Source organism: Falco naumanni, chromosome 13, assembly GCF_017639655.2.
Source record: "Falco naumanni isolate bFalNau1 chromosome 13, bFalNau1.pat, whole genome shotgun sequence".
In the NCBI taxonomy this organism is placed as follows: domain Eukaryota; kingdom Metazoa; phylum Chordata; class Aves; order Falconiformes; family Falconidae; genus Falco; species Falco naumanni.
In genome coordinates, this window is record NC_054066.1 from 3,184,849 (window position 1) to 3,200,008 (window position 15,160).

At 39.7% G+C, this 15,160-nt stretch overlaps 1 protein-coding gene across 7 annotated transcripts in view; it reads right to left on the reverse strand.

Moving 5' to 3' along the window:
- Positions 1-365: 365 nt before the first annotated feature.
- The window catches only part of ARMC8 (armadillo repeat containing 8), an 87,036-nt gene continuing 72,241 nt past the window's right edge, over positions 366-15,160 (reverse strand). For 5 of the 7 annotated variants that reach the window (XM_040613845.1, XM_040613843.1, XM_040613841.1 and 2 more), the window contains 8 exons: positions 13,209-13,295; positions 10,978-11,070; positions 10,357-10,506; positions 8,499-8,594; positions 6,169-6,264; positions 5,608-5,680; positions 4,255-4,348; positions 366-2,333 (listed from right to left, as the gene is read on the reverse strand). In XM_040613845.1, coding sequence (XP_040469779.1) covers positions 2,300-2,333; positions 4,255-4,348; positions 5,608-5,680; positions 6,169-6,264; positions 8,499-8,594; positions 10,357-10,506; positions 10,978-11,070; positions 13,209-13,295 — 723 coding nt within the window. In that variant the 3' untranslated portion in view covers positions 366-2,299. Of the gene's footprint in view, positions 2,334-4,254; positions 4,349-5,607; positions 5,681-6,168; positions 6,265-8,498; positions 8,595-9,631; positions 9,795-10,356; positions 10,507-10,977; positions 11,071-13,208; positions 13,296-15,160 lie in introns of those variants that run through there. The other 2 variants (XM_040613844.1, XR_005830771.1) reach the window with 2 other exon arrangements.

Genomic DNA, 15,160 nt, shown 5'->3' on the forward strand with positions numbered 1-15,160 from the left:
TTTTCTGAACACCTTTAGGCACGGAAGTTTTATAGAATCAAACTCAGATTTGCTTTTAGAAACATGAACTGGGGGAGGACGAGAAGAGATATGTAAGAACTTGAGCTCCTAAACGTATACAGCAGGACTGCAAATTTATGTCAGATGCACACTTACAGTTTTGCAATTACAATACTTGCCTCAGAACTTTTTTCTCAGTTCACGCAAAAATATATCTGAATTCTATAAACAAGGTTTCACTTCTGAGGTAATGATACTTATCAAGTTCTCACATATTTTTATTTTCCCTTTTGTTCAGCCCCCAAGGTCCATCATGAAAAATTTGCAGAAGGACGTTAAAAAACTGCCAGTCACTTACTGCAATGCCTGGGGAAAAAGTGTCAGGTGCTCACTTTTATTTGTCTTTCAAGAGTGGAAGAAGTTACATGACATGTATATATTCGCCTTTGCAACCAAGTGATAACAGTTATCTGATACATAGCACATTCAAATTCCAGGCCAAACTGTGGTCACATATTCTGACACGAGTAGTTAACCTCAAAAAAAAAAAAAAAAAAAAAAAGGCTATCACAATTTGACCGTCTGATCAGAAATCAAAGATTAAGATACTTATCAAAATTGGTTAGCAAAGTTACAGACATCTCTTCTTGCTGCAGCCTTCCTGAAGTTCAATGTAACAAAAGAATGATTTGGTTTAAGACATTGGCTGCAATCTTCAGCGTGCCTGTTAGTGCTATGTAAATATAGTGTTTGGAGACACTGACGATTAAAACTATGGTCTAAACTGAAATCAGAAAGTAGACACGGGAAGAAAGCAAGAACCTGAACTGCATGAAGGAGAGCTCCCTGCTGCCCTCATTTGTTCCTATGCGTATTTAACTGTGAAGCCACTGGGGTCCCATATTCCAGCCTAACCTTAAAACAGCCGTCTTAGTTTGTAGTCCTATTTTTTTCTCCACACTTACAGGCACAACTTCAGGAATTTATGGACAATCTAGGCTTCTGAATGCAATAAAATACCATCACTTATTATCCAGGTATCCAAATCCATGCAATTGTGTATATCTGCTTATATACAGAAAATCTGTAGTAACATTACTGAGCTAAAAAAACCCAAACAAAACCAAAACCCCAATTTTTCCATCCCTTCCCTACTTAACACACCCAGCTGATCTTTCGTGGAAATAACTTGTAAGTCGCTAAACTATATCTGTAGGTAAAGGATGCAAAACAGAAGCAATCCCTTTATCACTGCTTGTCAGCTCCTTCCAGTCTCTTAAAGCAGAACTTCTGCAACATACTGTTTGCTCTCTATTGATGTCACTGATCAGAACATTCTTATCACCAGTGAAATAAGCTAATCCCTCGGCAATTATCTGAGCAAGTTCTTGGCTAGGAAAGCAATAGCTTATACCTGCTGATATTGCAGCCACCTGTTCCTTTCCAGAAAAGTCAACAGTCATGCTAACTCTGAAGTATGAGCTTTTCTTCTAAAAATGTGAAGAAATCCAAAACAAGCCAGTTGACCCATTCCATGGATTTGAGCATGTCATCAGTACCAGGTGACCTTGTATGGCAGTAAAAAACCCTTGGACCTTGTCAGTACAGAATGCGCTGCTTATAATTTGGGGTCTACTGTCTCCCTCTATTTTTCTCTTTAAAAAGGAAGTATAATGTAAGTTAAGCTGAAGTTCAGAAATGCATATATTTTACTTAAAAACATTCATCTGTTCAAAATTCAAAATAAACTTTATGGGATACAACAGTTTGGTTTTTTTTTTTAAATAACATTTCATTCAAACTGTATATAATTCATTGAAGTATTCGTACAGCAAACAATGGTTAACCCTTGAAAACCTGTAGAAAAAGATTTTCACACAAAAAAAAAGAAAAACAAAATTGAGGTATCACACCCACACACATTCACCCAAGCACACGTGCACACCCGAGCACACGCACACACATCCACACACACAGGCTGCAGCAAAAGCAGAAAATTGTAGGCCCAAAAGGAAAATGATGACTGATTGTTCTATCCGAAAGTCCAGGTAGCTCAGGAAAAAAAAACCCAAAAAAACCAAAACAACCCCCCAAGAGTCCTCTGAGTAAAGAAACTACCTCAAGAAAATTCTCAAGTGCACTGGAGACCTGATCATTTAAACTGTTTCTGCAAAGCAGCTCCCTGCACCTGAGAAAAATGCAGCCCAAGGTGACTTGTGCAAATATAAGGAGTCAGGAGTATCTCCTGCTATTCCTTAAGTAGACATGAGGGGTGTCCATAGATCCAATTAGTCTTTGATCATGCAAGATACTGCTGGAGTGCTGTCTTCGCCCTGCAATAAAGGAACAACCTGTGAATTATTGGGGTTTGGCTTTACCATCAACAGCTTTATGTACAAGACTATGCCTTGTGCCAGCAAGAGAGGGAGGGTGAACAAGTGAGGTAAAAGGAAGCCGAGCCGCTGGCTATTCAGTTTGGAAGAATCTAGTCCGTGGTGCAGAAGCGCTCTGTGTGGGCTCTAACAACTTAAGAATCCACCTTGCATCTAAGAATAAGATGATCTAACCGAGCGTATTAGATGCTTAGCATAAACCGAGCAACTTTCAAGTATGGTGGGGCTTAAGATGCGTGTTGAACTGCATTATCAACATCCCTTACTAAAACTCCTTAAGAACTATAATTATGAAGAACAATTATTTTTCCGTACTACAGATGCACCATGAAAAGCAGGTCTTCGAGCTGAAATGAAAGGTGTTGCAACTCAGAACGTACTAGAAACATGTTAGTCCTGTTAGGAATACCAGCCCTACCAAAAACATACCATGAGGCGAGAAGGAGAGAAGCACCAGCAGCCAGTGTAACACTGGAATTTATGTGATCTAATGCTGTGCAACATCTCTGTTTGGAGAAAAACACCTCCCAGAAGTCTAGGGTTACAGTTTCATCATCGCCTCATCTAATTCAGTGTTTTCCTACCACCTGAAGTAAGCAGCCTTACTCTTCCTTTGTCCCCCACGCGTCCCAATCATGCTATCGTGACCCTGACAGACTGATCCAAGATCCGATACTACTCGGTAACCCAGAAGAAGATTATTTTTTCTTCCAAGTTTCCTGCTGTGTTCACAAACCATACCAGCTCCTCAAGGGGGCTGATGAGGCAGAGCTGGGATATGGTAACAGTGGGAGCGGGCAGCCAGAAGAAACAGGAGGGACAGAGACTTGCAACAGTGCTAAGCGCAATCAGCTCCCTTAAATCAGTCTCTTAAAACCAAGGCTTAAGTGTTGACAGGCAAGGCCCATTTAGCAGAAAGTATTTTTACTGGTCTAAGTTTTACTCATATTTCTCACTGTTTGAAAACCCTATTTAGCTTTTCTGTAATTTTCTGTGAGCCTGTTTACTGGTATCTGTATGTTCCTGGTATCTGTATGTTCCTGATTAGCACCTTCAATACTGATATTCTGACGTTGATTTTAAACAGAGAAGTCCTAACTTTACTACAAAGATGTCTAAGAACATTGGAATACCTTCCATAAAAACAAGAACCCCAAATTTAATGCATTTTAAAACAATGCACAGTTCTGAGTGGTGTTGTCTGTGTATGACCTCTTCCAAAAATCAGATCAACTCCTTTAGTCCATGAAAGAAATGCAGGCTGTTACTAACTGTAGGTGGGGATAATTGCAGAGAGAACATAAAAACCCAGAAATTGTCATTAGCTATTTTGGTTCTACGTCTTTGTGAAGAAGCTAGACTATCTGTGTGGATACTGTAATTAATGAGTAACAGAACAGATATGTTAGCAGTTACTGTTGAACTTGATTAGTTTAAAAGAATGTAATTGAGATTAACAACAGTGGTGATCCTGTATTACCTTTTAAATTCATAGTGTTACATGATGGTGTACCATTGTTCCAGTCCTCTGGAACTTTGTTAGTAGTCCAAAGTTTACACAAGTATTTGCGTGTCAGTGAGATTTCAGAGAGGATCCTCCACTGGTTTACAAGATTTTAAGTGTAGTTTTTCTATACTATTGAGAACTTCATTAAAATTCATTAAACTCCAGATCAATTCAAAACCTGTTCTTTCAATAAGCATTCATCACAATTTCTTTATACACCATGAAATGCACTGCAATGATAGCCATTTTCTGTGGAAATTTTCTATCATCAAAAGATTTCAAAAATAAGACACTTCTTTAATAAAAAAAAGATTTCCCTCTAGTCTTCTTTTTTGGATTTTTGTTTATACTCACTTGTCACACAGATTTGGATCCGATGACTGACTCAATTTATGTAGAATATCTACTATTCCCATGTCTCGTAGTTTATCTTGGCGTTCTTGTGAACCTACAACAGTAAGTCACATTGTTGAGAATACCACCAAAAATAAAAGTCTACAGAAGAAAGGAGTGGTAGCAGAAACCAGCTTAAAGGAGGGGTATGGAACACAGTTCAGCTCAAACTCAGCAACAGAAAAACTCCCTCAGCTGTGGCTGCTTCCCAAGGGAAATAGAGTTTCTTTTTTTGTACTCCATATGTGTATGTTTAAAGAAAAGAAAATGTTGAAGGCAAAAAATCTGAACACATTTTATCCTGAAAAAGCTTGACTTCACCTGGTTTATTCTCATCTCTCTGATTTGGATGCAGAGAACATTTAATGGGCGCTGTGTTTCTGAGTCTGACTTGTAGCACTGTATAATGCCAGTCTAATGAGCAGAAAGCCACCAGGAGCGCAGCCAAGTGCCACACACTGAATGAAGTTCTGTGATCCGAGAGATATGGAGTAAGTCACACAGTAGGGAAAAATCAAAACCAAAGCAGACACACTGATTTCTTTGCTGAAGAGCAGCATGGTCAACTTGAGCGTCTGTAAATCATCCAAGAAAGTCCTCCTCCCAGCCCCACCATTCCTCAAAGCACATCACCTCCCACCACTCCTTCCCTTGCCATTTCTTCCAGCTCCACACTGCTGCCTCCAGCTGCCCTCTCCACATTCAACACAAACACACGTATTTCTCTGTGCAGCAGCATACTGCAGCTCCCTCCTGGTTGCTTTCCATTGTTCCAGGCCATGACTCTTCTTATCGAATACCTTCCCCATTCCTTCCAGTTCCACCCAGAAGTCCTTTGACTGATTTCAAAGACTCACCGACCAACCCATTCAAGCTGGGGAAAATTCTTTGCAACAAATCCCCTTTCTAATCCATTTATCCTCTCCAGTGAACCTGTTCCCTCCAACAATGAACTTCCACAACCTCCTTAAGGCTCGGAAGCTGGAAGCTCCCTTACTAGGATTCTCTTTCTCTCCAATGGTTTTCAGATTTTACAGAAATGCTACAGGTGGAAATCTCCTACTGAATGACTCTCATCAACTATGTACTGACACTCTCCTTGTGTTTCCCCTTCCTGCCCCAGAACAGCTCTCTACACTTTCCTCAGTGTCCTCCTGACCACTCTCACTTATTCCATATTACGCCTATAACGATGTCTCCCTTAACGTTTTGGATCCCGCTGTGCTGTGTACTGCAAATACCGATTCCTATGCAACACTAGCCTTTTGGTCAGGATAGCAACTTGTATATGCATTAATAATGAGGCTTTCTTACCTTCTTCTTCATTCCATATGAGATTAGATACACAGAACATGGCAGCAAGCTGAAGTTTCGCATTTGAATGACTCTATAGAAAAACAGTACTCAAGTTTAGATGAAGAAATGAAGAAATTCTCACTTACATTTTGGCATTCATCCTGTAACAAACATGGTGGCAAAGTTGAGACTAATTCTTATCTACAACTTCTCTCAAAGTTAGTGCCATAACATAAGGCACTTGAGTAGCATTCAGTCACTTCCTTCCAAATACTTATTGAGGTCTACAAGATATCCCTTTTCCAAGATCATGAGATGTTTTCCATGTAGAGTTTTTACAGGTACTGCTTACGTCACTGTAACATTCTTATGGGAAGCAACCACTGGATTTTCCTTTTAATCAGATCTTCAGTACACCCCTGCCATACAGAACTGTACTACGTGATTTCTTGAACACAACTGGGTATATGAAAGTTAAGTGCATGATACTGAACAATTTACACAACAAAATGCTAAAGTACTCTCTTTCATTCCTGCAGAAGAGCAACATAAAAAACATTTAAGACAAATTCCCCATACCATGTAATATTTGATTTTCTGTAGGATATCGTCATTGGTCATAATCAGTTCTTTTGCCGTCGTCCCATCTGCTATATTGGCAAGTATACATAATGTCTGAAAGAGAGGAAAAACTGTTAAGTTATTTGGCAACAGATCACATGCACACTCATACAGTTTCCCTGACAGCTCTGAACTTGTAAAAACCAATTTATTTAATTAGCTTTATTATCTCTAATCCAGAGTTTCCAGCTTGCTTACATCTGGGGCCAATGCCAAAGAGTTAACAGCTGCGGATGAACAGCCCTGGCAAAAAGCAGACATTGCCTTTTTAAACTAAAAAGCAACATTCGTTAATTCATTTCAATGAGTAAAATTTTAAGTGTCTCATAGAAACATGCAGCATATAGAAAAGATTAAATACACTGGAAAATAAAGCAGTCTATTCTGTATCAGTGGCTAGGGAAAAAACTAAAACCAAACATATCCGTCTGGTTCTTCAGGCCAGGAAAAGGAAAAAGAGAGGCCTATCTGCTGATCTAGCACAGTAATAACTTCTTTTCCACAAGTCTCACCCCTGCAGAGATAACTCAAACTACTAAGGCATCTAGTTATTTCTTGGCAATTAGAGAATCCATCCTACAGAATAACCTTGAAGGATCTAGGCTCATGTTGCACTACATACACATGACATTAAGACTTGCACAGGCAGCTTTCCTGGTTCTCAGGAGGCACTGGGAGATGCTCTACAAATTTCTTCCCAAAGAGCTGTGGAAGAACTTAACCACCTTTTCTGGGCGTGCAGGGATGACTACAGGAGGACACTGGAGAATGACCAGCACCTGTATGATGCCCATGTCTAAGCTGCACCACATTCACGTCAGCAGTTGCAGAGATTTGTTACTTCCAAGCAATTAATTACATACTGATGAGCCCTGTCAGTGACAGAGTTTAAGTACTGTCCTGCTAGAAGTATGTGTTCTTGCGTGCAGATAGGCAGTGCTGGATGTATGACTTGACTGAAATAAAAGCAAGCTGCTGATCACACAACAGGGACAAAAAAAAACGCTCCGTGTAAAAAAGCCCCAAACCCTGAAGGCTGTATCCCACCCTAATCTACTAGCCCTTTCCAAGAGCAATTCTCAGAACTGATTCTCCTCCAAAATAATTCTGAGAGGCTTGGCAACGTAAAGAACCTTGCAATGAAGGCCATTCCTGTCACTAGAGCTTTATCAGGAAGAATTATTCAGAAAGACACAACTCATTAACCCTCAGCTGTTTCAGAACCATGGTATCACTAAACTTGTTATCTATTAAGAATCATTTGGTTGTTGGGGTTTTTTTTCTAATTTTGCACTTAAATAGCCATAAAAGGCCTGTTTTCTTCAGCCCATTCTTCATTGAGCAGAGATTTAGACCAGTCTGGATTTAGCTTTACTTCTGTACTCGTTTGCCATGCTCTTTGCTACTAATATCCATCCTAAGCCAAAGCAACTCTCTAGACTCTCCCACAGCTTCTTGCTGCCCCATTCTTCATCACCACATGCCCTATATGCAGAAGAAACATGGTTCTCCATCTGATTGTCTTATCTGTCACAATAATTAATCAGCCAAATTCTGCCCATTTATCCTCTTACTTTTGCCTTAGCATCCCTGCAACAGGTATCCCTGTACACAGACTCCCTTAAGCTGCTACCAAGCCAGGGATGTTTTCCGTACAGGCCACCTCCTCTTCCCTTCTCCCTCTTCTCTTGTATACTACTTAAGTTTTAATTTGTCAGGGCATGTTCCTTCCCACTTTTTCCTGGGCTAAACCAGCCGACTCATTTCTCTGCTAGTATCTCTCTTCCTCTAATTGCTGCTGGCTCCTGTAGGCACCCAAGAACAGCTGAGTTCCTGCACCTCCCAGCAGAACACGCATTACTGCCACAAGGCGGCTGATGACTGTGTTCTTCATCACTGACTGCTCCAATGGCTGCTACAGGAGCAAATAACCAGGATGCTTTCCCCAGCGTGAAATACTGGCTTCTTTCTCTTGCCTTGTTCCTTCTGTCCCCTTTCTGCCATGCAACTGCCTTAGGTTCAGTTCTTCTGCTCTCACATATCGTGCTCTCCTCTTTAGCAAACCGACATTTAAAAAACCACTCTGAATACAATTCAAATACATTTACAATAATCCATTAGAAAGAACAGCACTCCTGTAGGTACTAAAGTTAAGCTGACAGATCTCAGGAACATATTCACAGCTCATCGTAACCCCAAACAAAAAAGACAAGCTGATAAGAGTAAACATTCTTAGCTGTTCCTTAAATTTCATTCTGCCAAGACAACATGAAACAAACAAAGAGTACCTGCTCTTTGACTTCTATATTGTGCTCCCCTTCCAGAATGAGGGTCACTGCTTGCATGATTTGCTTCCCGTGAGTGCTCATTATGTGGTCTATGTGCTGCCAAAGCAATAATGAAATACAATCAACATAACTTTCCAGACAAAGAAGGGGCATTCCTACTTGAATTACTCTAAGTAAAGAGTAGCAACATCGCACAAAGAACCTAGCTCCTAGCAAGGTCTCCCAAAAGCAAGAACTTATCACAGCATAAACACTTCATAATATTCCTCTTCATTTGAAGTTTGGTCTTGTTTGAGAGATATGGGCCTTGGTTCTGATTTCACTGTAACCTGTAGAAAAGACACTGGTTTCCCAGTTGCACGGAGGCCAGTCTGAAGACTGAATCCTGCTGGACCCAAGCTCTAAGCATGACGCTGCAGTTAGAAAGAACCACTTCTGGTAACAGGGAGCTATCAGAGAGGGGTAAGGAAACTGAGGTTTCTTATCTGGTATTTGCTACTCTTACTGGAACACTGTGACCAGGTCCAATTATCCACATTTCAAAAGTCTGAGAGGGTTCAAAGAAATTAGTCATATACGTTACTTATTGTTTAGGAAAACTGTCTCAAGTTAAAAGACTTACAGGTAAAAGGTCATTTGATCACAGATGATAAACACCTACACTAAAATAAAAATGATCATTAGGCGTAACAGAAAAAGATGAAACTCGATCTACTGGATTAACTGATAGCAAAACTCAAAGAGTGACTGCAAAAAGCCACCAGAGATTACCACCACATGGCACACTACAGTTTTTTAAGACGCTAGAGATTCTTGTAGGACTTCTTAAAATTGCTAATAACGAGACCTCATTCGAAAGCTGCTGGATGAGTTTTTCTGGAGTGAGTTTTGGACAGAGAATGGGAATGGCTGGTCCTGGCTCTAAAACATACTACAGAAAGTAGGTGAAGCTGGTACGTAGTTTCAGATTAAGAACACCTTAAGTGATAATGAGACTCTGCTGTCAAGAGCTCAGGGTGAATTTAATGAATGAGTGTTTATTAAATATCTTTTCACATTAAGACAGAGCTAATTTTCTATGAAGCTTATTGAGACTCAACGAGTACAAATATCAGAAGATTTTTTGCAGTGACCTTTTTATGGTAGAAACACAATACGTGATAAATGCACAGTAGAGGCTTCGTGGTTTTTTTCCCCCACAAAAATGTTGGCTTGCCAAATGTTTGCTGCATGTTTTCCCTCTGTTCTTCACAGGGGATTACCCCTTTCTTTTCCTCCACCAATATCTCTTTCTCCCTGTCAAAAACAATTCATGGGCTTACATTTTCAAACCATTTTATTTCAGTGTGTAAAATGAACGTATGCATTTTGTAAGTGCACAGTCCCACAGTCAAATTCAAAAAGCCAGTACTATCTATATAGTTGGGTAAGAACAGAAATATTTCAGGTGTCAAGAAAGAAGAAACACAGGTATCCTTAAGCTAAGCACTGCTCCACACATTGACTCAACAGTGCAACGCTCTTATTGTTGTTCTGGACAAGTTTCACAGAAAGACTGTTAGGAAAATAATTTTGCTGAAAGCTAAATGCAATGGAATTGAACATTAAATGTAACTGTCTAGCTCTATATTTGATCATAATTACAAAGTTACAGTGGACATAGATAACTTTCAAATGCTTTCCTATGCAGATTTGTACATTTGGTTACAGCTACTTGGATAAATCCAAAGGCCTCAGTCATAGCAATATGTGGAACATTAATCTTAAAAAGAAAAATAACCTGTCTTACAAAAAGGTATTGTATTGTTTCCATGTTTGATCGGCTTTCAGAAGAAGGTGTGTTTGCAGCTCTACTTACTGGGCGAGTAGACAGAAGATTCCTGAGCAGTCCCAAAGTTTTCATCAGAACATTTACATCAGAATCAGAAAGCAACTGGAATAACTGCTCTGTACTCAGACCTCGTAAGATATCTGATTTGATCTTCTGTTCTGCTTGAAATGCCACGTTCTGAAAGAGACAGATATTTTTTGCTTGAATTTCTACATTGAACTTGGGCTTTCACTTTTCTAGTAGACTATTACCAGCAAACATATGTCCCTTCCTAAATAATCTTGCAAAGGTCATAATTTTTATGAACTGCTATACAGTGAATTAAATTCCCACACAGTCTTATGGCTGACCTCGTTACTACCTGCTTTTATTTGTCCCCTGGAATGCTACTGACACTACTTAACTGTTTCCCTGAATGACTCTGGCAACCAAACTGGTATCAGAATTGAAGTCTTTATTTTATTTTATGGACTAACTAATGAAGTGTTCCAGGCTGATACTGTTTTCCTTCTGTACTTAGGTGGGAAAGACAAGCCGGATTTCAGTGCTGTTATTTTTAATAACAACTGATGAGTTCTTTAAGTTACATTCACAAACTTCTTAAGAAGCAAAATCACGAGCAGTATTTCATCCGTGTGTTCTGCTTACCATTAAAGCCCAAATGCCGTTCACTCGCAAGGCAAGATTTTCACTCTGTGTTAAACTACATAGAAGTTCTATGGCTCCTGATTCTAAAATGGGCTGAAATGAAGAGGGGGGGGAGGAAAATGTCTTTAAAACACTACTTAGACTAATTACACATATACAAAAACGTAAATACAATACAAAAAAGGCTTGCTTATTATCTTATTCTGAGTATACAACATGTCTAGTCCACTCACATGAACTGGCCAAGCCACACCCTATATTCATGAGCATTAAAAGGGAGGTTTTCAAGGAAAAATTCAGATCAAGATGGCTTTATTCTCATGTGCATGTGTACATGTATACACACGGCCATACACGTGTGTGTGTGTATATATATATATACACACACACACCCCTACTGCTGTAATACTACACGCACATCTGCCACACTCACACAAGCAAACAGGTTTTCCACAACAACTTTCAGCATGGGACTGCTCTCCAAAAACAGTCTTCCTTGAGCAATCACATCTTTTTGGGTATCAAGCGGGATGCATGCAACTGTTTAAAAGAGGTTACGGACAACGAAAGCTACTTGATTATCTTTGTTGACATTTAATCTTTGCATTTACTAATCAGATCAAACCAAAATCCAACAGAAAAAACTTTAGCATAATGAAGAAAACTGGAGACTCTTCTTGATGATCAGATTGAAATGCAAAACCTTGCAGCATCACATCTTTAAATGACAGGATAAATATCACGCACCTTTTCTTTCCAGCTGACTAATGTAATGAGAGTTAAGTTTGGAATAACTGCTTTCAATCTGAACCAAATTTGAAGTACTAGTTTTACCTAAGACCTGAACAGCTCACGTGCTAAAAGGATTCATCTGATGACTTATTCCACTCTAGTATTTAAGGTGTTCCTTTCTTCCAGAAGTTACTGCTTCAAAAGCAGTGAAGTTTTTTACCTGAGTTTTGGGGAAGTTGTGTGGTTTTTAACCCAGTTAAGAGCTGAATTAATCAGAAAACAGGAATGTGTGGAAAAGACAGCACTTTGTAGGAACAGGCTCGTCTCAGGGAATAGCAGCAGGACTGTAACAGAACCCTGCAGGCAGCAGCAGTTTATGCCAAAGTTCACCTGGTCCCAAGCACTTGTGCCCTGCAATGCCAGTGATTTTGCGATGGATCAGGTAGCTGGCTGGCTCCTAGGAACTTCTCCACAGCCACAGCAGAGGGGAGACATTGCAAAACTGGTTTTGACTCAGCTCTTTTACAGGGTAAAATACAGATCTGCTTCAGCTTTGTTTATTTTCTGAAGCAAGTGGTAGTTTACATACAATTTTCAAAATACTATATAGGGAAAAAAGGTGATATATCAAATAAAGATCAGGTGGTTTATAGATGCTTTCAAATCTAATGTTTCTAAATATGCCTCTGTTTTGCATATTTTGTTTTGGCAATGATGTTTTTTACATGAACCACATGTCCCGACAGAAAATGCAGTATTTCAATCCAATGTGAAGTGGAAACACTACACTGACTGGGATATGTCGTATGAACAGGGAAGCCCACAGGCCAGTGAACTGTGCTTGTGTTATTTCAGTTAATATTCGGTCTCACAGACCTGACTAAAACCACCAAGATCAATGGATCAAACCAAGGTAATCTGAAGTGCCCCACAGGAGCCCACATATACAACCTTGCAAATGTTTTCTGTAATTAAGAAATATTTAAGACTTGGGGAATTTTCCATTGCTATGAAGTGCTGTTATGTATGTATGATCTGTATGAAATACAGACATTGCAGAAATCAAGAACAGATATCCTGTATCATTCATTCAAGAACAATAAAAACCACAACTCTGCCATGCCACCATTTTCAAGATTACAGCAGTAAGTCTCTAAGACAATGGATCATATTTCCAATTATCAGTTTGTTTTCTTCTTCTATATCAATTTTTAGGTAAGTATTCCACAAATAAAAAACCTCCAAAATTTTGCATCTGATTCTTTTCTTTAGAGACTACATTTAACCATTCAACCATATTTAACTGTAACAGCACTGTAAACAGATGATTTGAGGTTTTTCTATTCACAAACTATTAGTGATACAGCCTGCCTAACACTGCAGCTCTAGAACACTTCACAAATAGTGGCTACCAATTAAGACACCTTTATGCTTACTTATCCATTGTATAATGTAACTTTTGTCTATTAACTCTTTTTCATTTCTGGATAAATACTGACCTCCTTGCTTGGAGAGAATTCCAGAAGAAGATTGCATAGCGTGGAAGATGCTACAACGAGAATTTCATTTGGAGCATTCTGTAAAACCTGCAGTCACAAAGGGGAGAGTGAGGAATCTCTGTTTACTAGTAGGATAAGGGATCAGTTTGAAATGGAAGACCTGTAATTATGCTGTACATCAATATTCCATACTTTAGGAGATGCTTTGATGCTAGCAGTGCATACCCAGACAGTGCTGATTCAAGTTGCTGTGATGATACACATACGTGACAAGCTGGAGCAACACAAAGTTCCTTCACAGAAGCTACATTTAAGAGCTTTCAGGCCCAATTTAGAAGAAATCAGTGGGAACAGATCCCTGCAATGCAAAGCACACGTGTGCTGGCAGTTGTAATTTGGCTCTGCAGCCATTCTCTCAACAGAGAACAGGCTGTGTCCTGCAGCGCACTTCTGTATCACAGCTTACAGAAAAGCAGAGGAAGCTCCAGGAGGAGCCTCCTCAACATTTCTGTACCTTGTGCAAAGCACAACACGTCAAATATCCCCATGACAATCCTTTGTGAAAAGCAAGTAGCCTGGAACAAGTTACACTCTTATGTGTGCCTCGATCTCCAGCAGAACCAACATACGCCATTGTCAAACAGAGCATCCCCCTGCATGTCCTGAGAAAACTCAGTGAGGAAACAGGCATGGAGGATGCAACTGCTCCTCCAGCAAAGAAAGGGGGAACGGAGGGGCCATTCTGTACCACCTTTTGTTTCAGAGCAGTGAGCAAACCGCAAACACTAACAACTACTGCATTTGCAGCAGCTTGCATTAAAATACATATACATAAGTCCTATAGTTTTAAACACTGTTCTTCCATGGCTCACACAGCTATACATGCTAGGGGAGAGCGAATGGACTTGCGTAGTTGTTATTAATCTAGACTGAAAATTATTTTAACATTACTTTTATTTTTCTATTAAGAATAATTCTTCACATTTTGGAATGAACAGACAAGTTTCTGACTTCAGCTTATTTAACACAAATCAAAATTAACAACTGCCAGCAGCTGCATTCACATAGAAGTCTGACATCTACATTCGTTTTTTTCACATGGCTCACGGCTCTCCTTTTATGCTAGTTGTGCTTCTTCAATCAGTCCTGTTGGGTTTGTGTTTTACATTTACGAAGGTTTGATGTTTTCATACTTGGCCTTCTGCAAACTCTTAAAGTATTCAAACCATTCCCTCCAAGCCCCTTCAGGTGATGATCATGAGTCCTGAATCACGGGATTATTACGCTATAGCAATTGCACAAAACTTGCACGATCAAATCTCCCTTGACCTCCCAATAAGACTAATGAATTAGACATCCATGGATTAGTATCACAACTCACACACTTCATCTAAGGATGAATGCTTAACTTGTAGTAAGTGTATTCTGTATACTGTCAGAAAATAATTTCCCCATCATTTCTATCATGAAACTGTAGAAAAAAGTAGACCCATACTTTAGGGCTTCTAATTCATGCAAGCAACATAAAAGGCTGAGAAAGTTTCTTGGCCTGTGGCCAAGAAGATGGCCAGAGAGCATAGTATAACTAGTGAGTAAAATCTTCTTAAGTCTGCAACTTGTGAGAGTTAGAACATAAGCAGAACAAAGAAAGTCAGGCCTGAATAAAACGTCACTGAGTAGTACGCCCAACAGGCATCTTTCCTGTATTGAAATGTGGCTATGTCTCGAGCTAGCTCAGCGGTGTCAGTGAGCGAAAACCGACCTTGGGAGAGAGGCACAGTTATGCTTGTTGGAAGGAAGCCATGGGAGCAAGAAGAGAAACTTTAAGATACGGAGTAGTCTGCAGTGCTTGTGGCCTTGTAGATAAAGGGAGTTGCTAAGCTGCTGTGTCTGCAATAGAAAAAAGCGCTAAGAGTGGAAAATTACTGAGCATAGTTACAGACTGACATGTC